Genomic DNA, 25,594 nt, shown 5'->3' on the forward strand with positions numbered 1-25,594 from the left:
GATAGTCCTTGCTTAACAACCCTAATTGGGGCCAGCAACTCCGCTGCTAAGTGAAGAAGTCACTAAGTGGGAAATCATGTGACCATGACTGTCCTTTCCGGCTGGAAAGAGACAAGACTACTGAGTTTCACATCTTCAGCTTTTGTTTGCCTCCTAACCACTCCCCTGCTCTTTGGAATGCTCAAGTGCCTGCTTACTGTTTTGTACACATCGAAAGCAATGCGATTGCACCAGTACAAACAGCTTACCTCTTGAAATCTCTTCCTCTCCAGTCTCTCCGCTCTGCGCTTGGGGGCAGGGGGAAGGGTCAGGCAAAGGAGAGATTGCCTACAGAAATTGCTTGCTTTTTTTTCTCGTCCCCCACTCGCAGAGCAGAGAGATTGAAGAGAAAGAGATTTCAAGAGAGTACTGTAAGCTGCTTGTGTAGCATGCCCGTGGCTCCCAGCCCTGGGCTGCCAGCACCATTGCATTGCTTTCAATGTGTAGAAGAGCAAACAGCTTACTTTCTTGCAATCCTTTTCTCTCCAACCTCTCTGTTCTGCAAGGCGGGGGGGAACCACAGGTCAGGCACGGGACAACATATACTGACTGTAATGGCAGTCACATGACTGAGGGACACTGCAAAGGTCAGAAATATTTTTTCAGCACCATCATAACTCGAACAGTCACTGAACAAATGGTTGGTAAGTGAGGACTGTCTGTATGCAGTCTGCATGGAGCTTAAACTACAGATGTTAGAGAATACAGTTCTCCCTCATGAAGTGGAATACACCCAATCTCTAGGTATAATTTAAAGGAAATATTGGTGATATAAACCTTATATGAGAGTATTAAATGACAGCTTCCAAGACCTTTTAAGCTTCTAAGGACTTCCTGGAACAGCGATAAAAAACTATTATAAGAAAATGCACTAAGTTCCAGCATACACCCATGTCTCTTTCTCTCTCCCCCTTCCTTCCTTCCTTCCTTGAATTCCTCCAACTTGCTTCCTAGGTTTTGATGAGAACATTGAATCTCAGGGAGAACTCATCCTTCAGGAATCCTTCCAAGTATGGGATCCAAAAACTCTCATCCGGAAAGGGCGTGAAAGACATCTCTTTCTTTTTGAGATGTCACTTGTCTTTAGTAAAGAAGTGAAAGACTCTAGTGGAAGAAGTAAATACATCTACAAAAGCAAGTTGTTTGTAAGTTTGAAAAATTACTACTACACTGAAAAAAGCAAAGCGAAGTCTAGTTGCTAACAACTAGCAGGTGTGCTCAAATGTTGCAAAATGCAGTGAATTGCTCTCAGATTTCCCTTAAAACAACTCCAGTTTGTTTGTTGAGTTAAGACATAAGCAGATGATTGAATATACCACTGTTTATATAACTGGAAAAGAGGCTGGTAACTCTTTTGGACACTAAGGAATAGATTCTGAAATATTTTGAAAAGTATTCCCGTAAGCAGATGGATATACCACTAGCATTATTCTTTAATCATGAAACAGGTCTACAGTAAAAAGAATATTTCAAGGGCATATATTGCCGGTCATTCCAATTTGCCTGGAAACTTTTGATTAATACAATGAAACATGATTGGTTTGGTCCTAAGTCAGAATTTGAAATACTGATGAAGAGCCTGATGAAGTTATTCTTTTGAATCATGTAAAATGAGAATGATCATCATCTGCATATAATCTAAATATGACAACTTTGGAAATAATGTTTTGAAATAATTCTGTTATTCTGCTTCTTGACTGATATCATTGAAAGCCTTTCTTTCTTCTGTGTAGAGTTTTATTTTGCAATAGCCTTTTCAGCCTCTCATAACAGAATACAGAAAAGAAGTAGAGAAAGAACAGCTGCTAAATAGGGCTACAGGTAACTTCAGTTAGGTTGGAAAAAAGATCTTAATTTTTTTATAGGCGACTAAGTGTTCTAAATAAGCTGCAGCATCTTTTTAGAGACCTTACCTCAGTACTCATTGGACCACTAATAAAATAGATTAGAACGGAGTCTAATGTATATTTCAACCTATAAATCAATAACTTTTAGCAGCTGCTAATTATGTCCATCTAGTGGGATTGTGGGATGAGCACTTGATATTATACTGGATTACAGATCCATCATTCATGCTTTATTAATAAGTTTTCATTCAGTCAGCTTTCCAACTCTTTGCTCTCAGAATATTCCAAACAAAGCTTTATTTAAGATTATGTCAGAACTGTCTTTGGAAATTAGAAATTATTTAATAGGGTTTTAGTGATTGGCAAAGCAAAGGGAATAACTAAAAGTTATCTACAGTATAAGAAAGAACCAAAGGGCTGGGAAATTGAAGCCAGCCAGGAAATAATAAGTATCTCACACAACTGCTTATCATCTACTTTACTTTTGTCCAAACATTTTTGGTGGTTAAGAGATAACTGATTTTTTTTTAATTCATTAAAAATGCCTTTTCATGTTATAAAACGTTTTCCCATAACTAACAACTATTCCTTCCTCCCTTAATTTTCAGACCTCTGAGTTGGGTGTCACAGAGCATGTAGAAGGTGATCCCTGTAAATTTGCACTGTGGGTTGGAAGAACTCCTACTTCAGACAATAAAATTGTGCTAAAGGTAATTGGGAGGTATTAATATTTCTAAGCAGAGTGGGCAACCTCTGAGGGTTCAAAGCATGCAGTTCAGCCTTCTGACACAGGGGCATTTGGAAAACAAAAACAAAAAAATTGTGCCACTGAAAATCGGCCATTTTAAAACTGAATTTTAATGGTACAGTCTCAGAATGCTGGAAGCTACTTGCAGTCTATATGCTGAGAGTTCCCATGCCTGGTGTTAAGTGTCTTTTTGTTCAATTGAATTCTCATTTTTCAACAGACGTGACTTATAATACCCAAAATTCAAAGCATCACTCATGTCTTGAAGTCCCTATAGCTGGCAATAGGCCTACAAAGTCAGTATGCCATAGGTAATGGATTGCAGCTATTTCTGGATACCAGTATTTAGGAGTGCCAAAGTAGGTTTCTTTTTATTTATTTATTTTTTCTTCCCTTTCTCAAAACTGCTGGTTTGTACAAGGTTTCATCTGGAAGTTTGTTTGAGTGATTTCATGTAACTTAACCATGGGAACGTTGCAAACAATGAGACATGACAGTTTTGTGAACAGTGTGCCATCCTAGCAACTCACACAAACTTTTGTGGATATAGTTGTGCCAAGAAACTAGAGTATCTGTGTGTAAATTTTGAATATGATTTTCTGTCACCTCTAGTAGATCGTCCATTGCAGTATAGGTTCCTGACTTGCTGTCATGATCCCAGGACACTTGTATATAGATTAAAGATGTAAAATGCATAAAGCAAGTCTTAAAAACAATAAATTTAATGAAGAAATGGGTATCCTTCAGTTTTCAGAGCTAAAGAACAAAAATATTGCTACAAATGATCTGTATTCTTCTTCTTTAATACATTCTGTTACTTGGTGAGCATGGCTTTTTAAAAGTCTATTTTTAATGATATACTAAAACAAGAAATTATTCTTTATCTTCAAGGCTTCCAGTATTGAGAACAAACAAGACTGGATCAAACATATCAGAGAAGTAATACAGGAAAGAACAATTCATCTCAAAGGAGCCTTAAAAGAGCCTATCCACATTCCTAAAACTGCCCCAACAACAAAACAAAAGGGAAGAAGGTTAGTAGAAGCCCAGTCTGTTGCAGGAAATGGTTCTTGCTTTTTATGAAATCCATCTTAACAGAGGGGCTGAACTATCTTTGGGGAAGTACATTCTGTACTTTAAAAAAAAAAATGGTATTCTGGATCATGATACTAAATTGTAAGATATTAAGTAAAAACACATTTAAGGTCAGAACCTTGAATCCAGGCATGTGTCTCTGATTTTTGTTCTGCTTCTCATTTCAAGATGTAGATACTTCTTCAGATACTTGTCAAATTTGAATATGGTAAATCACTCTGCTTAAAAAGGTTGCTGTAGAATTTAGAAAGCTGCAGTAACATTAAATATGAATGGGAGTGGAGCAACTTCTCTGGAGAAAGATTATAGGGTTTTGAACTCTTTAGGAAAAAAATCTGGAAGGAAGACATATAATACAATGTCTTGTATTGTCCTTAGGTATAAGTGCATACCAAATAAAGTACTAACCATTAAATACTGGTACATATAGAAATCTGTAATACTACAGTGTAGAAAAAGTGGCTAGGGATATGTTTTTCATACTCTCTGAAAATCTTAGAATCCAGTAGCACATGTTGGTGTGACACTCAAGATAGATAAAAGATGCAGAGATAAACCGTGGGATTTGCAATCACATGATACATTAATTTGGAGAGCTTTCAACAAGGAATTGGAGAGATTCATGGAACATAAGATGACTAATCAGTTACTATATGATTAATGCCTGTTACAGCATATTTATAAATACCATTTGTTAAGGAACAATGAGCAGAAGAATGCCATTCTACACTATTCTGTTTTATGTTGCCCGTAAGGATCTTGCTAGCCGTTGCAGGAGCACAATGTTGAACTGAGCAGGGGGTTGTCTGATTTAGCGCTTTTCTTATGCTATATTTTGAAATGAATCTTAGAGTAAATTTCAGGTCATGAAATGCTGGCTCTTGAGCATTCCATAATTATGTGATTTTGAAATTTCAGAATACATAGTTCTAAAAAGTATTGAATTTCTAAATGCTGACCTGGACCAAACAGCTGAACACTGCTTTGAAGTTGCTTTATTGTACTGTGATCACCAAGTGTTTTTTATCAAGACAAGATAAAAGTTTGCCAACAAGCAAGCACTTCTATAAAGTTGCTTACGTACATCATCAGTATCCCTTATATCACCTTCCTGCGAACCTTATTGGGAACAAAAAATAGTTGTCAAAAATTTCCTTTTTTTTCAAGATCACACAAAGCTTGTTTCTACTCTCATTAAGCCTATACTTCTTACTACTTAATTACTTCTCTGTCAGAACATTGTTATCTGCTTTGACAATAGCTTCTAGCAAATCCTTTTGTCTGGAAGGCTCTCTACATGTCAGTAAATATCTACTGATTTGGAGGGCCTTTTTAATGTTTTTTGCCCAGGCTATTTTACCAGGCTTATATTGAATAATGTAAATGTATTGATTTCTTGTAAAGAATGGTTGAGATCAATAATTTCCATGACAGCATGACATTAATTGCTCTTTGTGCAGTTCATTTTTGTATATTGTTAGTATTTTAGTGTGAACCTGCACAATTGCTAGTGTTTATGAACCTTCTGGAGTTTATATTATGGGCAAGCTATGTTCATGGAGCTGAAAAGCTAAACTCTATAAATTCAGTGCAAAATCATATATGACTTCTTCCATATAGGTTTCCTAATAGCATATTATTATCAAACTATTTCATTGTATATGGTGATGAATATTAAGAAATTTCTATTGTAGACTTGTAACACTTTATGTTTACAGAGATGGAGAAGACTTGGATAGTCAAGGAGAGGGTAGCAGTCAACCTGATACTATTTCAATTGCATCACGAACCTCCCAAAATACGCTGGATAGTGATAAGGTAAAACAAAGATAATGAACTTGCTTATTTTGTTGTATTTGTTATTTAACACTACCTACAATGAAATCATGCATACATTTTCTACCAGTGGGCAGTATATCACATAAATGAGTCTCCAGAACCCAGAAAGTAGAAACCTGAAGCTTATTTAAGAATTGGATTTTATGTTCATTTTTATATCCTGCTGATCCTCCAGTAAACTCAGAGCTGTAAACTCAGAGCTGGTTGTATATGTCTTCCAGATGGTCAGTGGCTCTATACTACTAATGCTCAGGCACCTTTAGTTTCAGCTATGAAAAACAGATCTGGTTCATTTTCTTTCAGGTTATGCAGCACCAATCACATACACAAAAGAGACATCTATATGTTTAAGAGAACACAAACATTTGTACAATTACAGAAGAAGGGAGGTGGTTGTTCCCCCATCAACTGAGATTTGTATATATATATATATGAATTTATGTGAGGGAGGATGGGGCAAGGAAAAGAGCAGAACAAGAGTTCATGCATAAACGCATCTCCTCAGACAGAGAGGCTTTCTTCTTTGGGCAGCCTTCTCGTTTGAAAAAGCAGAATATTGAAGATGCAGCTGACTCTGCCCCTTCAGCCTAAAGTTCCCCTTCAAAAACCTTTAATGAAAGGAGACATTTCTTGCTCTACACAGCTTCCTCATCTTAGAAGAATAAAGTTTCAGGAGTCGCTAAGTACATGCACAACTAGCAAAACTTTAGAATTCTTCTGTCATAATGAACAATAAACCACACCTTGGCTTCCAGTATTTCGGGCTGGTACAAAATACTTGGATGATTAACTTATGCTTTTAATATTTGTATTAAAACTAGACAGAGACAGATTTATATCCTTAAGAAGACATGCCAAGATTTAAAACTTCCATATTCAATATTTATAGATATGAGCCTATTAAGAGTTTTATATAAATAAAAATGAAGATCAAATTTGGGTAGGATAATCCTTAATTGGAAGCTTCTTAGTGGCTCTTTGGTGTTTTGTTAATTATCTAGCTAAGAGAAAAAATGAATTAACTTTCTTATATTGAAATAGTTTATGTCTTTGGAAATATAGACAACAACCCTGAGTACAATTGCTAGAAATTGTTTGATAATTCTTCTAAATTTCTAATTCAACAAAAATGAATTTAAAAATGGGCTTTGCCACCAGAGAGTGTGATAGTTTGGTGTGACTAAAATCCACCAACTAAAAAAATTTGATCAATAGAATAGAATTTTAAAGGTGTGTTGTAACATCTATGAATCTTTTTGTATAATCAATTCTTGATAATTCACTGAGATGGATTTGAAAAAAATTTCTTGCCATAGAAATCACTGATTTCAGATCCAATCTCTTCTAATAATTTTAAAGACTTTCAAGACTCATATTTGGTATACAAAGTTTGTATAATATTGAAGTGGATCGTTTCATTTTAAATGACATAGATATACTCTATACATACTATCTCCTGACAACAAAGCTGCCACTGGAAAACAGTCAAAGCTTTGCTCTGTAAATATCTAGAAAATATGTTTCTAAACACATAAGTATGGTAGAATTGAAGGACAGAGGAAGAGGATGAGGTAATAAACCTTTTTCTACATGATTATCCTTGTGTGATTTGAATCAGGAAGGGGCTCCTGAATAGGGCTATGCTATACATTGCTTTGTTACTCTGAATTAAGCTAATTTTGGAGAAGGTAATGAGAGATGACCATTGGAAGACCTGAAAGATCAGGTTATGGACAGATCATCATGAAGGAAGTCTTGTCTATGTAGTCACTAAGAGTCAACATCGACTTGACGGCGCGTAATCAATAAGAGATGGGATTAAAAGTGGTGCTGAATAGTCACTGATTTAAAAAAAAATAGAATTTCAGTATGTTAGCCAGTTGAAGAAAATAAAAGACCCTTTGGAAATACAGTGATGATGATAAGGTGAGAAGGGTTCTAGAAAATCAAATCCAGCCTAAGACACCTGGACAATATTGTTGAAATTGAATGTATGTTTTTCTGAAAAATATTCAGTAAATGGTTTGAGAGCATTGAGGAAATGAATATGGTATAAACTATCATACCATAATGGTTACGGTGTACTTTGTGAGCTGTCCAGAGTTCCCCACTGGGGGAGATGGGCAGAGATAAATCCAAAATGTAATGTAATGTAATAGGAGAAATTTTGAGAGTGAGTCAGTGAATGAGATGATGTGCAATTTGTCTGATTAGCTTAATTTCTGCTTAGCTATTGCGAGTTAAAGGTAGATAAAAGAAAATTACTGAAAATTATTTTGATATTTTATAAAGTATGGCAAAAAGGTCAGGTATGGTGGTATATGTCCTCTACAAAACATAAGCTTGTAGATGCTAATTAAAAGCCAACTGTCACTCTCTATTCAGTCACTACCTTAATGAGAAAGAAGCTGTCATTTACCCTAAAAATGGGATCTTGATTCGTGTTCACTAATTGGTAATTCTATCACTTAAATAAAAGTATATCTGATTTTCCAGAAATGCTTTCTATTCCCTTATTTTACTTAGATTTCTAAGCAAAAAATAATGTTTATGTGTTTTTTTTAATCACATAAAACCTGAGTAAAGTTTCTTGGTTTATGTAAATATTTTGAAAGAGGAAAGAAGAAAGATATTTTAAAGGGGGAAAGAAGAAGTTACTGAGAATCCCCAGGGTTTTTTGTTTGTTTTTTGTGGCTGCAGCAGCTGGAAGTGTTCCTGTATCGAAGTGATTGAGATCTGGCTACACCACTGCATAGATCCTCTATTTTAAGAAACTAATTTCTCCTTTCTGCCTTAGTAACCTTGGAAAGAAGCTTTAGAGGGAAGATTCATGGCTTCTGCACTTTGAATGAAAGTATGGAGGAGTCCATAAGGCCATATAATCTAGCCTTGTTTTGCTATTCATCTTTGCAACGTTTCCTTACAAATGTCTTTTTGATGTGCATTGGGCACACAAGTCCTATCCAGGCCTTACGAACGCAAGCACTAACAGCTTGACCAGTCCGCGCAAACCTAATGCTCTGTCATCTCAACTAACCTATTTTTTCCCTGAGGATGTTCAACTCTTCAGTGCAGTTGTCTGCATCAGGGAAATCTTCCAAGGTACAACTGCACTTGTGTCGGCTTCCATGGGATTCAGAACCCTAATAATGCTTCCTGGCTTATGAAAGCCAATATGACTACAGTTGTATTAAGAAAGACTTCACTGCAAACATTTGTAGTAAAAGTGCAAATGACTGAAGAAAAATGAAATCACTGGAGTGAAGGTGGTGGTGGAGGTGGGGGTTGAATGCTTCTTGTTTGTAATGTCTGAAAACTCCTCCTGAGATATGTCATATATTTGAGGAAAATGGCAGCTGTGTACAGATGGATACCACTTAACTGTATTTCGTGTTAGCCAGGATCCCATAGAGTATCATGATGTTTGAATAATAGGGATGAAAAAGGAATATGGGTTTCCCACATGGAGACCAATAGCATATGCAGAATTTAGAGAATGCGTCTTTTTTTATTGAAATTTATAGCTTTTTTGAGGTTTGGAGGATTGGAAAATGCTTTAGGAACATTTCTCAGATGGGATCTTTCCCAGTTTGGCAGTTTAAAATTGTTTTAATGAGAAGTTTTAGGATTAATCCTATGCAAAGCGTAAACTCTATTACTAAACTACAGTCCTTCCCCTCCCTCCCTCCCTCCCTCCCTCCCTCCCTTCCTTCCTTCCTTCCTTCCTTCCTTCCTTCCTTCCTTCCTTCCTTCCTTCCTTCCTTCCTTCCTTCCTTCCTTCCTCTTCTACCCCACCATCTAGCACTAAAGAACAAATTTCAGCAAGGGTAGTCTTCTGATGTGGACATGGATATATTGTCTGATATTTGGGTGTGCATCTACAATAATAAAACTAACAAGGCCAATTTTGAATGATCTCTTCAGGATGATTCAAACAAAATTTTCTGTTCGCAGCATTCTTTTCTTAGAAGATGTACATATTGTCATGTTGTGGTCAGACTCTAAATCAAAAAAGCCGTTTTCTCAGACCCCTTCAGGCCTACAGCTGTTTTCAATTACTCCAATCTAAGGGAAGTAATGTAAAAATAAATCATTTAAAAAAAAAAACCCAAGGGTTTTTTCTTGCCTGCCTGCCCCTTCCACCCCCAAATAAATTCTCTTTGACATAATTTTAAATGGATGGAGCACTAATATAAGCAGAAAAGAAATGGGTGTGGGTGAAGAAGGAAACTCCTCATACACTTAATAAGTGGGGAGGCAGCATGTTTCTGAAAATGCGCACCTCGTAACTTGAATGGAAATTGTCCTGAGAGATTACGTAGGAGCAACATGATTAATTCCTGCCTGTGTCTTGACGGGTACAAGCTGATTTATTTTGCTTCATTATGAGAAACATACTTCGTCTTTTTTCTTTACCCTCCCCTTCCCCACTTTCAAAACTAGGATCAGAAAGTCAAGCTTGCAGTCTGTGATCATGGGAAAGTTTTGGGAGAACTCCAGCCTGACTAACTGAAGTTATAATACAATATGTGGAAAGGAATTAACCTGTGTGCCTATTTTTATTTTATTTATTTATGGTGATTGCCTGATGAACCAGGAAGGTATATCTTAGCCCTGGATGACCAGAGACATACCAAAAAGTAATATTTCTCAAAAAAGCAATTAGTCGCGTCTCTCTTTTGTAATGCAAATCACTAGGAGTAATACATTTCTAATCCAGACCACAGTGCTTGGTGCATTATTCAAAGCTTGGAAGTGAAATCAAATGCAGGTGATTACATTATGTGATTTCACAAGGAACCTCTTTATTTTGGAATTTAGGGAAAAAAGGGTAAGCTTTATAACCAACAGTGTAAATTCAAAAAGATGCATTGTTTTCAGAAATTTTCAATAAATTTCAATAAAAGGATGATGATGATGATGATGATGATGATGATGATGATGATTTTGGGATAACAGGAGGAACTCTTAGGCAGTGGCAAAATGTATTTACCAGGGAAATCCATCCCAATTGTTTATATAATCACTGAATAATTTTTCCATCTAATGTCAAAATTTAACTGGATGATCATTTAGTGACACTAATGATTTATGTTGATAATTCTTTGTGTATGCCTTGTAATAATAGAATTTTATATGAATTATTTAAGAATAAATTCAACTTTTCAATATTTTTCTTATTAAACTCATACCTGCTCTCACTGTGAGGGCAGACATAGATAAATACTCATAAGAACTCATTTTCTGGGGACTATCATGGTATAAGGTAAAATGAGAAATGTGCCTTGTCAGTAGTTGCTGAGTTTGTTATGGAACCACTTCAGGTTGTCAAAAATTTGTCGAGATGGGTGGACATGAATCAGTTCTTCCATATAGAATGCTGAGGTTTCTGTTTTGTTTGCTTTCTCTACAGTTATCTGGTGGTTGTGAGCTGACAGTAGTCATCCATGACTTTACAGCATGCAACAGCAATGAACTGACAATCCGTCGTGGTCAGACAGTAGAAGTTCTAGAGAGGCCTCATGATAAACCTGACTGGTGCCTAGTACGAACTACTGACCGGTCCCCAGCTGCAGAAGGACTAGTTCCCTGTGGTTCTCTCTGCATTGCCCACTCTAGAAGCAGTATGGAAATGGAGGGCATCTTTAACCACAAAGGTAGGAGAATTAAGTCTTCCAATTGTCTGCTTTTTCCTTTTCCCATACTGCTGTTTAACAGTGCTGTAGTGGATATTATAGAAAATAATATAATGTGCAGTGCTACTTAGAACTACTTAGTCTACATAGGATGAGGCTTTGTGTAACTTTTTTGTAGATTACAAACTGTGAATGTTGGGTTGGGTTGTTGCTTCTTTCATTAAGGTCTTCTATGGAGCTAGCTTGCTTGCTTGCTTGATTTGTATGACCGCCCATCTTAAACACAACTCTGGGCGGCTCACAACAACAATAAAACCTACTAACTATAAAATCATAAACCATAAAACCATTTATATAGGGTGCCACTGAATTTTTCATGGAAAAATTAGAATATAGTTAATAATTTAAGTTAGTTTATTAACTTGTTGAATGTATTACATGCATTCTCAAAAAAAGAGAAAAAGAGGTTTTATATAAATCTCGAATGCAGAAGCATGAGTGTAACTGATCAATTTATTATCATGGAGCTGTGTTATTTATATGATCAGGAAGTCTACAGATTTACACCTTAATGATAGTTGGCCTCCTGCACTTTTTCCCTGTTAACTGCAAGAAGAGAAGTTAAATGTTTCTTGATTGTGACATATATAGGAGACAATCTAACTGTCCTCAAATGCCTACAGAGAATGAGAGGGCCCACTGGTCTCTCAGTTTGCCCTATCACTGGGAAAGGCAAAAGTGGCAAGAGTAACGTGCATTTCTACTTTCCTGTAAAAGCTAGTGGCATATGCAAGAGAGATTTGTCTCCTTCCTTGTATTCTTTGTACATGCCCGAGGGTCTGAGTAGGCAATTTCAGTGGTCATCACAGATAATACTAACCTTTTAAGTCACGATTTGTAGATTCCTGTACTTGAGAATATTTGGCAGCCTAAGGAAATCAGAGAAATTTGTATGAAGCTACCAAAAATAATATTTATATGTACTTGTAACCCATGCATTCACATAATAAATTCCTGTTAAACTCTGAAGCATTTGTTACACCCGTAATTGGTTTAAGACACCCATGTACTCTCTAGTCTGTTTAATAGATTTGTCAAACCTTTCATAACAATTTGCCTTGAAGAGAAAATGCAGTCTTCAGGTGTTTTTGTTCCACAGTGGTCTCCTACATATACTTGGAAAAAGACAGTTCCAAACAGATGCTGAATAAAATATTTTTAAATGTTTAGCATTTAACTTCTTGTCTTCTATCATTTAGGAGAAAATCAGCCATGGTAACGTCTTCCTTTTAGGTTGCTTATTCCCTAGAACTTTTTTTTAATGGAAATTTTGAAGAGAGTGATTGTGTGGTGTACAGTATCTGCACAGGTTGTGCACGTTTGTCCTGGACATTTTTGATACAACATGCATCTGTGTTTGTTGGTTAAGTGGGATCAGATTAAGTCTTTGTAATGCAAGCCATTTTGCGTATGTCCCTTATAAGCAGTCAGTCAGTGATTTTATTTCGGTCATTGACCAGCAAAACAAAATAAAAGAATCACAATTGAAGAAAACAAACTATAAAATCATGTGACAATACAAGTAAGATTGTAAGTTAAAGTTTAAGAATTTGGGGCCTACAATTATTATAGTACGGTATATAATTTATATAAGGCAATTAAATGATTCTTTAGAAGTCATTTCAATTGTATGGTGATTCAGAAATAAGTATGATTTATGGCCATCAGATATTTACCAGGAACCATAATAACTAAATTTGCAGAAGTAACTGAAAAATCATGGTTATACCAAAGAAGATAATCAACCACAATTCATCTTGGGAGGATTTTAATTGATTTAAAATCAGTCAAGTAAAAATTTACAATGTCAGTATGGAAGAAGCAGTAAAGTGAATTATTCATTGTCATACCTGTCCCTTGCACTTCTGTATAGAATGAACTTACAAAAAAAAGTCAGCATGGTATTAAAAATAAAACCTAGAAGTTAAAATCACAGTGATTATATAGCAGAATAAACAAATTGAAAGGACAAATACGGTATCCTCCTGCACATGCTCTCCTCCTCATTTGAAAGTGAGAGTAAGAATTTCTTACAACCCTTCTTTCTACTAGAATTCATCCTCCTTTCTGGGCTTCTGTGATTGTCCTGACCATTGAGAGTTGCCACTATTTATGCTGCCTGTTGTTCTTCATGCCACTGTGATGGTGTCACTGCAGTTGGTGCCACTTGGTACTTCTTCAAGGCACCAGTCAGTCAATTCAGTACAGTTGATGGCACCTAGTGCCTAGATTGTCAGGAGGGAGATTCCCAGAAGGTTACTGGTATTAGCACTGCCCAGTACCTAGTCTGTGGAAAGGTTCAGCCATGTTACAGAGAGCTACCAGTTGCCTCCACTCTGCTCCAATGCCATGGAAGCCACTGTTCCTCAATTTCCTCAGGGAGTGGTCTCTGGTGCTCAACTACCAAGTGGCCACTTAGCTGAAGCCTTTTTTTTTTTTTTGCACAATGATCTGCTATGCTGGTGATTGGTGAAGTTGCCAGACTAACACATGGCTTGTGCTTCTAGCACTACATCCTCTGCTCTGTTTACAACCCATAGTTCTTTCCTCTTCCTTCTCCTTGTCTTTGTAAAATAGAGCTGATAGAAAAGCCACTGCTTCTCCTAGAAGGCAGTATTTAAACTGAAGATAATGCTTTTCTCCATGGGATAGGAAGAAGTCTTAAGCCCTACCAGCTAACTACAAATGGTTGATTTAACATTCCCTTTTGCTCTGTCTTTGGTGGCCAAGAATGTTCCTTTATTCTGGTCTTGATGAGTTTTAACAGTTCATGTTTAAGTAGCTATTTTATTTTAAGTGACAGTCTTCTGAACACCTTGAAGCAATTCCCAAGACTTTCAAATTGTTTACCATAAAATTTATTATACAAGCAAAAAAGCTGAGAAGTTGACTATATCTTATAGGGGCAAAGCAATGAAATTTAAGTTATTCTTCACTCAAGGGAAAAAGTGGTCTTTGGATAGTTTGCAGTCAAAGAGATTAACTTTCAGCCAAGGATATAAAAAGTATTATTGTTTGAAAAGCTAGGAAGCAAGATGAAATAATATCCTTATGCTTTCCAAAAACTTTTTTTCCTCCCAATCATTCCATTTTTGCAAGCTAGCTAATTTTTATCTGTGGTGCAGAGGGGACATGCAAATTTCAGCAAACAGCACAATCTTTGTGTTAGTAACTGAAGACGTTAAATCCTACTGGATGCAGCTGGTAATGCTGGAACTGTAATACATTGTATAGTAAAGACAAGAAAAACCTACTCTTTCCAGAATTTGTCTTAATGTCATATTGTTTTCTCATGGAGTATTGATTCTGAAATGATTTGCTGAAACTCTCTTCTTAATGGAACTACACAGTTTTTTTGGCTTAGTATAGTTAAGAGAAGGGTGGAGAAAAGGATCAAACTGGCTGGCTGTAATAATTCTTTGCTGCTGAGTTCATAACCAAGAACACCCTCTTTTTTTTCTTACAGAAGAACTGCATTATAAATAAAATTCCTGGTAATTTCTGTAAATTCAGTCTTTAAGCACTGCAGCTAGATATCTGTCTTTTCTCTTCTGGGGTTGGGTGGCCCTTGAAACTGAGAAATTTGGCATGATGATTCATGTTGCCTCTTGCTTGAAATGACATTAATTATATAATGGAAAAAATAGGAAGATAACCTGTTAAAAACTCTAAGATTATTAAGTCTAAGTAAAATTTACATTTTTCATTGTAAAATATAGTGATGGAACCCTCTCTAGGTTTGTGCAGCCATATATGTAGCATGAAATCACAGAATTTACATTCTTGGTGTTTTACCTCATGCATTCATCAGGGAAATATCTTAATGTTTTTCTTTAAAATTGAAAAAAACAAACTTAAGAAGCATACATTGGAAAGGTTAAATAAGAAGTTAAATAGACTATAGACATTTATTTATGCAACCCTGTTGGGTTACGGTCTTCGCTTTTTTGGGAATGCGCTGTCTTCTGTGCTCAAGATATTCCCCATCAGGAAAGACATAATGCACATGTACCACTAATAGCTAGACTTGGCTTTTAGAGTTAACACAGTCACATTTGACTACAAGGGGACACATCTCCCAGAACAAGAGGATTACTGAAACAGAAACTGAAAAGAAAAGTCAAGAGGCCAAATCATTTCATAGTGGAATATATTCTAGTGGAACTTCAATTACTGTAGTTTTAAGTAACTTCTACTTAAAACTACAGTAATTGAAGTTCCACTAGAATATATTCCAATGTTAGGAGATGTCATCCAAGTCCAGGAAAAGATCATGGATTTCTTGCATCCAGGAATCTGTAAAACTAAGGAATCTTTCCTTCAGTAGATAGAAAACCTATCCTAATTAGAAGAACAAAAGGGAGTATACACTCTGGTGGGGGAAAAATATAAGGTAATAAGGAATGCAAAAAATAACCTTTTGGGGGAGTCAAAAAAAAAAATTAAGGGAAACAATAAGAACTTCTTTAAATATTTTTGAAGTTAAAAAAAAAAAAAAACTAGCCAGAAAAACAGTTGGGTCATTACAGGACAAAGATGTAAATGGAGTGCTTGAGGATATGGAATTCGAATAGAATGTATAGGTCAGATACCAGAGCTTGTATTGATGTTCTCTAAGAGAGAATCAAAGCAACTAAAGCAAATTGAAGTAACAAAATTTTATATTTTAGGACATCTTGTGAGACTAACCATTGAAAAATCACTGAGTCCTGGTTGTATCTACCAATAGCTGTTAAAGAACTCAAATGTGAAGCTGTTGACCTCTTAGCAAAATATGTAACTTGTCCTTCAGATAGGATCAGTGCCAGAGGACTGGGTGGTAGCCAACCAGTCACCAGTTTTTGAAAAGGAATCCAAGAGAATTCTAGGAAACTATAGACCAGTAAGATTAACAACTGTTCCAGGCAAATTAGTAGGAACTATAAAATTGAAAAAAAATTAAGCACACCAAAGAACGTGTTTTGCTGAAGAAAAAACATAGTAGTGCCCCAAAGGCATATCTCACCGATCTTCTAAAGTTCCTTGGGAGTGTTAACAGACACATGGGTGACATTATATACTTGGATTTTCAGAAAATTTGACATTTTTTTTCATCAAAGTTCCTGAGTGACTTAGTCATGGGATTGGAGGTTCTGTCTTTTTATGGATTACCAACTATTTTTTAAAAAAATAGTGAAGAATAGGAATATAGTAAGTAATTTTCTGAATAAAAGGACGTAAGAAATACAGATTCTCAAGGATCTGTGTTGAGACCAGTGTGTGGCAGAATGAGATACCCTGATGGGGACAGAGTTATAAAATGATCTCAGTTAATTTTTTTCCCCCACTTACCAACTTATCACGTGGGCACCAAGAAGGTTTGGGTGTCTCCCAAATGTCTCCCTTTTGGTAAAAATATATTAAAGGGCAGCTCTGTTAGCCATTGGAGGAGTCTGTTGGACATTGTTGGTGTTGTATTTGTGCTGTGTGGACTGGAGGTCCTATGTGAATCCAAGCACAGTTGGAGAAAGAAGGAATCTGCATTTGAGGACCCAACTGGAGCAAGCAGGACCAGAAAGAGAGATCATTGGAACAGAGTGGACTGGCTGATGGAAAAGACGGCTGCATTTGGAAAGGACAAACCAGATGTCAGAGTGGACAGCAGACAAAAGTACTGGAAAATTGAGACGCTCAGGAAAGAGTCATTTTCCCCTTCTTTTGTTCTCTTCTCTGGGCTAAAGTAAACTTGAGGAGTGAAAGTATTGAAGCTGTCTAGCAGAGTCAGCACATCAGAGCTGTGATAAGGAACACCTGTGTGAGTCGGAGAGGAAGGGAGCAAAACAGTCAAGAAACTAAAAAAGGAGGGGTGAATACTTTCCGAAGAGAAAAGGCTAGAACATTTGGGATTCTTTCACTTTGAAAAAGGCATTTGAGGTGGGACAAGACTGAAGTGTATAAAATCGTAAGTGGCATGGAAAAATGGGCAGAGAGAAGGGGATTTTTCTTCTCAAAACATTTAAGATTAGGAATCATCCAGTGAAACTGAAAACTATTGGTCCTGAAGACTCCACATTACCTCTAGGCTAGGGGATAAATATCAGTTGCAGAAACACAAGAGCAGGAGAGGTGTTTGTTTCTACCAGCACAGACAAATTTTGCTTTTGACAGGGTTGGTAAGTTACTGGACTGTATAAAAAAGGATATACGTTGTCAGCTATCTCTGGGCACTGAGTCAATGTGCACATTTTTTTCTTCAGCTGTTTTTTTTTTCCCCTACATATCCAGTTTGAATTTTAATTAGCAATTATTTATACTATAGGTTGAGGTACAGTTCTTGTTGTCCAGAACAAAACTTTCCAAACTGTTTCCATCTGGTGTTCTTTCAGCAAAGCAAATTAAAAGTAACTCTAGGTGTAGACATAGATATTTGTTTGTCAGAAGTTACTGCTTGCTTGAAGAGTTGCATGAGAGAAAGGACTAGATACACATGAGCCTGGAACTGGGTCTCTCATTCCAGGTTCAGCTAATATACTTGATCTGGCCCAGATTAGCTTCACCTTGTAAATCCTGAATTAGAAATATTATGTGCATAGAATTATCTGCCTCTGTATCTTCATAGGAGTTCGACATTTACAAGAAGCATATAAGGGGACCTTGTAGCTGCCTTATATCATTCATGCATTGCTGGTTGCTCAGTCAGTTTCTGTTTACCTAAAAAGTCTTCTGGGGTGCAGATCTCTTTCTGATTCTTGGATTGAAATCTTGGATTGAATCCTCATACATAATGGTTGATTGCTCAGGGCACTCTTTGAAACTGCAAACTTTAAGAACTAAATTATTTGAGTTTCTGTGGCACTCTCGGAGGTAGAGTGTGTTCATCTTAAGTTTATGGGTACACCTACCCTCATACCTCATAATTTGCCAATATTTTCCATGTCAGAATTGGGTTATTGAGTTCATAGTACTGGAGCAGTCTGACTGTGTCAGTCCCATGAAAGAAATGGGTTCTTTATCATTAAACAATGTACTAGAACTCACTGAGTGGTATACTTTGGTGGATCAGCTCTTAGATTTTTTAATAATTCATTGCCCAGTTGAAATTCTATATTCTTATCCTCCCAAAGAAACAAGCGCTAAACGCACATGCTTTCTCTGTGTTTCTTGTATTCGAGATCCTTTCTCTGGTGATTTCCTTTTCTAGTTTGTCATTATGGAAATTAGAAAAACTGAAAAGTACTGCACTTGTTCCTTCATCATAATGTCCAGCCCTAATCCTTTTGATGTGTCCTGTTCATGCTTTAGTAACTTGTTTTTATTGTCTTTGATTATTGCTAAGTGAGCTGACTGCTCTTTTTTTCTCCAGTGCTAAGAAGTGTTTGAAATTTACCTCTGCAATGTAAGGACGAATTTGCCTGAACTTCAGTTAGGCTAGTTACGGTATCACATCTGGCCATTCCCCAGTGTGAGCCTGCAATCTGGAGTTGTGCTGGGTAGTGAGTCAGAGGATAGCATCCCCTGAAGGGAGTAGCTCTGCTGAAGACAAGGGAATTTACAAGAGCTGAAAGCTTAAATGCATTCTCTACCCCACCTCCTGGCCAGGGAGCACTTAGAGGGAAGAGGAACAGAAGAACACCAGCATAGCCTTTGTGTAGAAACTCTCTCCAAAAAGGTCCAGCAGTGGTGTAAGGATTTTACAGCAGTGGTTCCCAGTTCACCATGTCAGACAGAATTGACACTCTGCAGTCTCATCATTCTCCATACTGTGGAAATGGACAGTCTGACAGCTGTAAATACTGGATCCTGGACTTAGGTACAAATGATACTCAGAATTTCTTGAAAGCAGGAATGTGTGTTTCTGTGTGTTTGTGCTATTTTTTCACTGCGGAAGCAGATGCACGTAGGTGAATAAATCAGGGCTTAACAAAAGTGGAATCAAATGCATTTCCAGTAGATTCTCGGAAATTGATGAGAATCTTAAGTCTAGTAGATAGAAGAAGTGCTGATCCTGTTTGTAGCAAGTTTTAAAGGGAAATGCAAGTCAGAAATGGGAAGACTAGCACTGCTATAACATATAATGAGCTGCCTAATTATATTTATGTGTAACCAAATCAAAGCTAAAATTAAAAAGATAATTTATGAAAATATCAGTACTCAGTTAAGTATCTCCTAGAGAATACACCATGTCAAGATAGACAAAAAAGGATACTATTGTATTTTCTTCATTGTGTACTGTGTATTGGAAGGTCATACAACAAAGTTGTACATTTGGTTCTTAGTAGTTTCAGCTGCTTTAGTCTGTTCCATAAAGAAAGTGTGGGTTTTTTTCTTTTGATGAATGGATATGCATTCTTAGCTTTCCTGCATGAGAAGTCATGAATTCAAATAGAACTGTATTAAATAATGTACTGATTTTATTTTCTGATCAGGCAGTAATAATAAAACCTTAAAAATATATCTTTAACATACTTTGTGAAATGCTTGAGTACATCCAAACCTTGTTAGTGCGTAAAAGCTGAAAAACCTTTTGATAAAGCCTTTGAATTAATATTTTCATTCTCATACAGTTTGATTAAAATGTATCCAAATATATTTGCATTTCCCTGCATATGTTGATGGCAACACAGCAGTCTCAGCATTCTAAAAAATTAAAAGTATTCTGATGTTACATGTGCTTCCCAAGCTTATGCATAATCTCTCAGAATTTCAGTAACCATATAAACAAATATTCCTTTGTCTGCAGCAGCAGGTTGAGTTCAGAATACCTGAGTGTGCGTATATCTGAGTTAGAGATGTTTACTTATGGGTTTATTAGCATTTCAGGCAAGTGATCTGCTGAAGTCTGAAATGATAGGAAAACAGCAGGAAACTCTATTTTTATTACTATTCATTCATGGAAGAGTTTTGCTTCTGCCTTCTGAAAAGCATGGTAGTTTCTTGAGGAATATTTGATATCTTTCCAGGAACATTAATTGCAGAAATATTTCTCAGATGCTCCAGCCTGTAGTGCTACTAGCAAGCAAAAGATCACACTGTTATAAATCATGTTATTGCCAATTTAGGCTTAAGGTATGCTCCCACTGATCACAAGCAACAGCAAGTAAGTGCACCTTATTATTTGACACAAGTTTTAAATACAGTAGTTGTTGGATTTATGAGCTGGTTAAGAGAAGAAAATAGAAGTTTTTTTTTTTAAGAGGAAGGTTTTTTAATTCAATAATATCTCTCCTTCCTTTTTAGTGTAGTCTGTACACTATGTGTATTGAAAAATATTATAAAATTACTAATTACAAAATATTCATATTTACTGGACTCTTGAATTCTTGATGATCGTATGTCAAAATATCCAGACATACTACAAATTTTAGGGTGGAAAGAAATTCAAAGAGCTGCTCTGAGGCATCCCTAAACATGACTAGCAAACAGACCTCATTCCAATGAGGTTACAAAGACTGTTGAGTCACCTTGCAATAAGTTTGTCATTCCCTGGGGCTTGTGCGAATCAATCTTATTCTACCCTGAATTTGGTATATCGCAGTATCTATTAAATGTTCACAAAATGCATGTGATTTCATAAAGTGGCTATTTTCTTTAAATATGGAGAGATGATAATTAGGAACATGTGATCTTTTTTGATTCATGGCTGCTCTCACTTAAAATAGGCAGATCTTGAAATACTATTTCCCCCCAAACATCTAGGATTAGTAAATCACACTTTTAGAGTATTCATACGTTGAGGTAAATACATTTTGCTAGTGTAATGTTTCTTATAATGGTGTAATTCATGATTTTTTAAAGGAATATTTATAATGTTATATACCACACTGACTTAAAATAGATTCCCAAATGCAGTTGCAGATTATCTTGCCTCCTTTGTAATCAACACAAAATCCTATCCCACTGTGGAATGTGGAAGTAGCCTAGGTAGTAGACACTGCCATTTCTCAGTGTCCTCTTCCATTTTGCAGTGTCAAATCAACCAAAGGAATGACTACTTGAATGCAAATGGAGACATCCTAGATTATTCAGATCAAGCCTGACTAAAACCCATTTGGATTGCTATTCCACAGTATTGAAGAATGCTTAGTCTCCATTGTTATTATACAGAATAGGGTATTATTGCTTTCCCTTTTATGGAGCACTTCTTCTGCCAGGATGTTGAGAACAGAAACTAGGCCTTCAGATTTGGGATAATTTCCTCTAAAAGAGCAGATCTATCTGAGAGTTATTTTTGATTCTTACTTATCTCTGGAGTCTCAGGAAACCTGGGCATCCTCGGGGGTGGGGTGGGCAAGGGGGCAAATAGTACATGTGTGACTACATCACCATGTACCATGCATGCTTACATCAGACATCAGGCTGGTATGGAATAGTGACATTTGTATGAAGACATCCCAGGGGGTGTGATTTTGGTGTCATATTTAGCTGCGGACACTGCCATCAGGAAATTGCAGTGAAGTGAGCGCATTTGTTATCTCCAGTGCACCAGCTATGATCATTCTTGTGCTGTTGGACTTGGTGGTATCTCCCATGCCTTAGTTACATCCTGAGTTGGCTATTACAAAGAGCAAGTATCCAAAAATTTCAGTTGGGGCAAAATATTACATCTAGGCTGCTAATGAAAGCATGATACAGAAGCATATTATGCCCATATTGAAAGATTTGCACTGGATTCTAGTTGTTTTCTGGACACAATTTAAAATGATGGTGTTAATCTTTAAAAACTTAATTGCCTTAGGGCCTGCCTATTCTAAAACCTGCCTGTCTCAGTATGACGCTTTCTAGATTTTAGTCAACAGGACAGCCCATCCTGAAGAAGGTCTCCCTTTCTAATGTCCATTTGTCAAATACATAGGAGAGGACCTTCTTCAGTGTTGCTTCCAACTTTTCAAATATGTTTCCCTAAGAATGCAATTCATATCTCACTTTTTCAGCTTTCAGGAAGGGAATCAAGACCTTTCTCTCTGCTTAGGGCTTATGAATTAGTCTAAAAATTCATTTTAATAGTTATTGTTACATGCCTTGAGTGCCCTACAGACAGTAAAATGGAAGCCAGTGTGATATAGTGCTGGAGTAGAATCGGGGACACCCAGGTTTAAATCCATTCTCAGCCAGGGTTGTTTTTGTGATTCTGAGTTCCTGAGGAAATTGGGATATAAATCTAACAAATAATAATATGAATAGTTAAAATAAATACATAAAAAGAGAGCCCATTAGTTGCTGCTGTGTTATGGATAATACCTCCCAGATAAAGATGGGGCAGAAATAACTAAGAGAAACTACAGATATGTTTCTTATGCAGATACAAGTAGTTGAGGAAAATGTGTCAGAATGACAGAATAACCAAAGATTTAAAGATAGTTTAAATGCTATCTACTTTGAGTTTAGCTTCATAGTCAGAAAAATATAGGTTTATAATACATGTAGAAAAAATTGATAGCTTGTGTAACTAGCAGTTAAGTGTTAATACAGTTTTGATTACTTTAAATTAATGAGAGGAGTACCCTGCTAGTAACAGATCTCATTAATGCAAGTTTCACTGAGAAATGAGAAGTCAGTAAGAACAGTAAAGATTTTAAAAATCCAAGAAACAAGACAGGATAATTAAGAGTGCAAAACAGTCTTCCTCACTGTATTCCCTCCAAAAATTTAGTTGATAGTATTAGTTATCATTGATCATTAGAAATGCTTGCTGGGGATGATGGGAGATGTAATTCAGATCATCTCAACTGCAGCATGCTGGGGAAGGCAGATGGGAGAAGTTTTCAATTAGGTTTGACTTTTACATATTTTGATGGCTTTGAGTTTCATTTTTGTACATTCAAGCAAGATCTGGGAGCCTCATTCTCTCCAGTGCAAGGAATACTGTGTTTCTACAGTGAATAGCAAAATGGAACATTTTAAAATATATAAGGATTTTATTGCATGGCTGTATTTCAGAGAGTTGGCACCACTGATTTAGCATATCTAGTTCTCACAGTCTAGATTTTCTGCTTCCATTCACATTATTTTCTGGGCCATGTACATCCTTGTCCATGGCACTTCCTATGCCTTTTGTTTGTATGTTAGACCACAGGGTGAGTCACACTTCTATATGCGGTATTTATTGGCATAATTGATTCTAACTACATTTCAGATAAATGTTATGGATTAAATGGAACATGCCCTTTTTCACCCTGTATTCCACATTCACTCCAGTACACTTCATGTACGTATATAATATCACACCATCCCTCTTTAAGGATAGCATTGCTAAAGAGGGATTCCTGGGAAAGGCCATTCAGGAAAAGAGGGTGAAGACTGGAATGTAATAAAGGAACCAGTATAGCTGACAGAGTGGTGTAACTCTTGGATTTCAGCCAGCTCCAAAAGAAGCATATAGCCTTAGCTTTTGTGGCACAGATGGAAGTTGTTAAATGTATTTCTGTAGACCTCACCAGAGTCGGCCAGAACAATGACTGCAAAATCTTTCCTGGAATGGAGCACATCTGGGACTGTAGGAAGGCATGTCTGAGGGTTAATGTACTGCAGGCCCATGTTTCCTTTCTACCTTCTCTCAAGAGCTCTTTTGTGCACATTTTATAAACAGGAAGTTTAAGCTAAAATATCATGTAAAAAACTGATTTAAAAAAAAAAAGCCTGCATGTATGTATAAGGCTTACTCATTTTTCAGCCCATCATTTCTGTTTAATATTGATTTGCATTGATATTGTTTTCAAGTTTATGTATTACCAAATGAACATATTATGTTGTAGACGACTGCAAGGAATTTCAAGTTAAAACTTTTTAATATTTATATAGGCTGGGGGAAGAAGGCTGGATCTAATCACAGTAAATGGCGGGAGAGGGGTTGTTTAATAGATTCTTAATTTATTTGCCCCTAATGTCATGCTTGACGAATGAAAGAGAACTGAAGAAGCATTGCAGGTGACAAAAAGGAAAAAGGAAATTGCCTCCAACAAATCTACCAATTTGATAGGAATAGCCTAATAAAAATTATGCCTTGTTTCAGGTTGTTGGAAGTCATGAAAGAAGGAAATGGAACCTGCTCCTAAAATAAATATTTTTAAAAATGGATTGTTTCTTGGCTAAGTGTTGACCAAACCTAGAGCATTGGGGGGGGGGGGAATATTGTTGCTTTGGGCTAATGAAAGTTTCTGCCAATTTGTATTCTCCTTTTCCTAGTGATTTTCAGGAAATTAGCAATATTTCTAACATATATGTTCCCTCTTGGCATGTGTGGCTCTTGCAGGGATGGTTCATGCCTGCCACACTAACTCATCTAATGTAATGGAAAGCAGGCATTTCTTAGGAGCACTGAATAGGGTCCATACATTAGCAAAAAGAGTTTTCCTCTGTAATTTGAGGAAGAGAATATGGTGCATGCATGCAGTATGGTGAAACTTTTTCAGAGCACATTTTAACTCCTTTCATAGCCCAGTGGACAGCAAAGAAAGTTTAGGAATCAGAGTTCTATCCAATTTCCCTACCATTAAACGTAAATCTGTTGCAGCAATCCTGACTTAAGACTGTGGTAGTAGGTGGCTCTGCAGCTACATCTGTTTACTATATAATCCCAGCAAGGGTGACCATCATACTGTTGTCTGAGGGACATTTGTACAAAAATGATTGCATGTAATCAGAAGCAGTAGCTTTGTTTGATTGATTCATTATTTCTGGAAAGAATGTAATCAGATTTAGAACAAAACTAGGGAAATCATGCGACTCCCCCCCTCTCAATTGCTTCCTAGTTGAAAGGGGAGAGAGTTGCATAATTTTCCCTGATCTCCCTTCTTACTTAAGATTATTTTTGATTGAAGTGTATCATTAAAATATATTTTACTCTATACACTGCAAAAATATATTAGTTAAGACATGGAACTCTTGGCACATGAAAACTAAACAAGCCAAAGGAAATATTTAGCTAGAAGAAAACTCCTGTCAAATATATAAATCCTAAACTCCAATTTCCATCTGGAACAAGGAATTGGATGTATTAACTGTATCATATAAAGCAATGCCTGATTCTGTAATGAGGGGAGCCGTTGTTCTTAAGCAACATGAGCAATATATGGTCATTAGTTTAACAAGCATTCCCTTTAGGAGGAATAGATTGAGTCAGATTTCCTCTTGGAACGTGGATTTACCTTAGGAACTCATACATATTTCCAGGGAATGTAGAAAACATGGCAGTCACTTTGCAACATGCTAACTTGTATAGCTGGGTTTGTCTCTGTCCCTTCAACATTGGCAAGGGCAAGTCATAGAACATTAAAGAAAGACCGTATGCAATTCCTGTGGTAAGACTAGGGAAAAGCCAGCACCTGCCTGTTCAGGGTACGGAGTAATGCAAT

The 25,594-nt window shown here is 36.5% G+C and overlaps 1 protein-coding gene across 3 annotated transcripts in view; it reads left to right on the forward strand.

The window, feature by feature from the left end:
- The window catches only part of TRIO (trio Rho guanine nucleotide exchange factor), a 249,792-nt gene that overhangs the window by 167,303 nt on the left and 56,895 nt on the right, over positions 1-25,594 (forward strand). For all 3 annotated transcript variants that reach the window (XM_088130970.1, XM_088130969.1, XM_007420371.4), the window contains exons 30-34: positions 994-1,184; positions 2,495-2,596; positions 3,526-3,668; positions 5,448-5,547; positions 10,982-11,225. In XM_088130970.1, coding sequence (XP_087987096.1) covers positions 994-1,184; positions 2,495-2,596; positions 3,526-3,668; positions 5,448-5,547; positions 10,982-11,225 — 780 coding nt within the window. The remainder of the gene's footprint in view (positions 1-993; positions 1,185-2,494; positions 2,597-3,525; positions 3,669-5,447; positions 5,548-10,981; positions 11,226-25,594) is intronic.

Source organism: Python bivittatus, unplaced genomic scaffold, assembly GCF_059951505.1.
Source record: "Python bivittatus isolate LINGU-HERP-01145 unplaced genomic scaffold, Pbiv_v1 ctg000840_np1212, whole genome shotgun sequence".
Taxonomy (NCBI): domain Eukaryota; kingdom Metazoa; phylum Chordata; class Lepidosauria; order Squamata; family Pythonidae; genus Python; species Python bivittatus.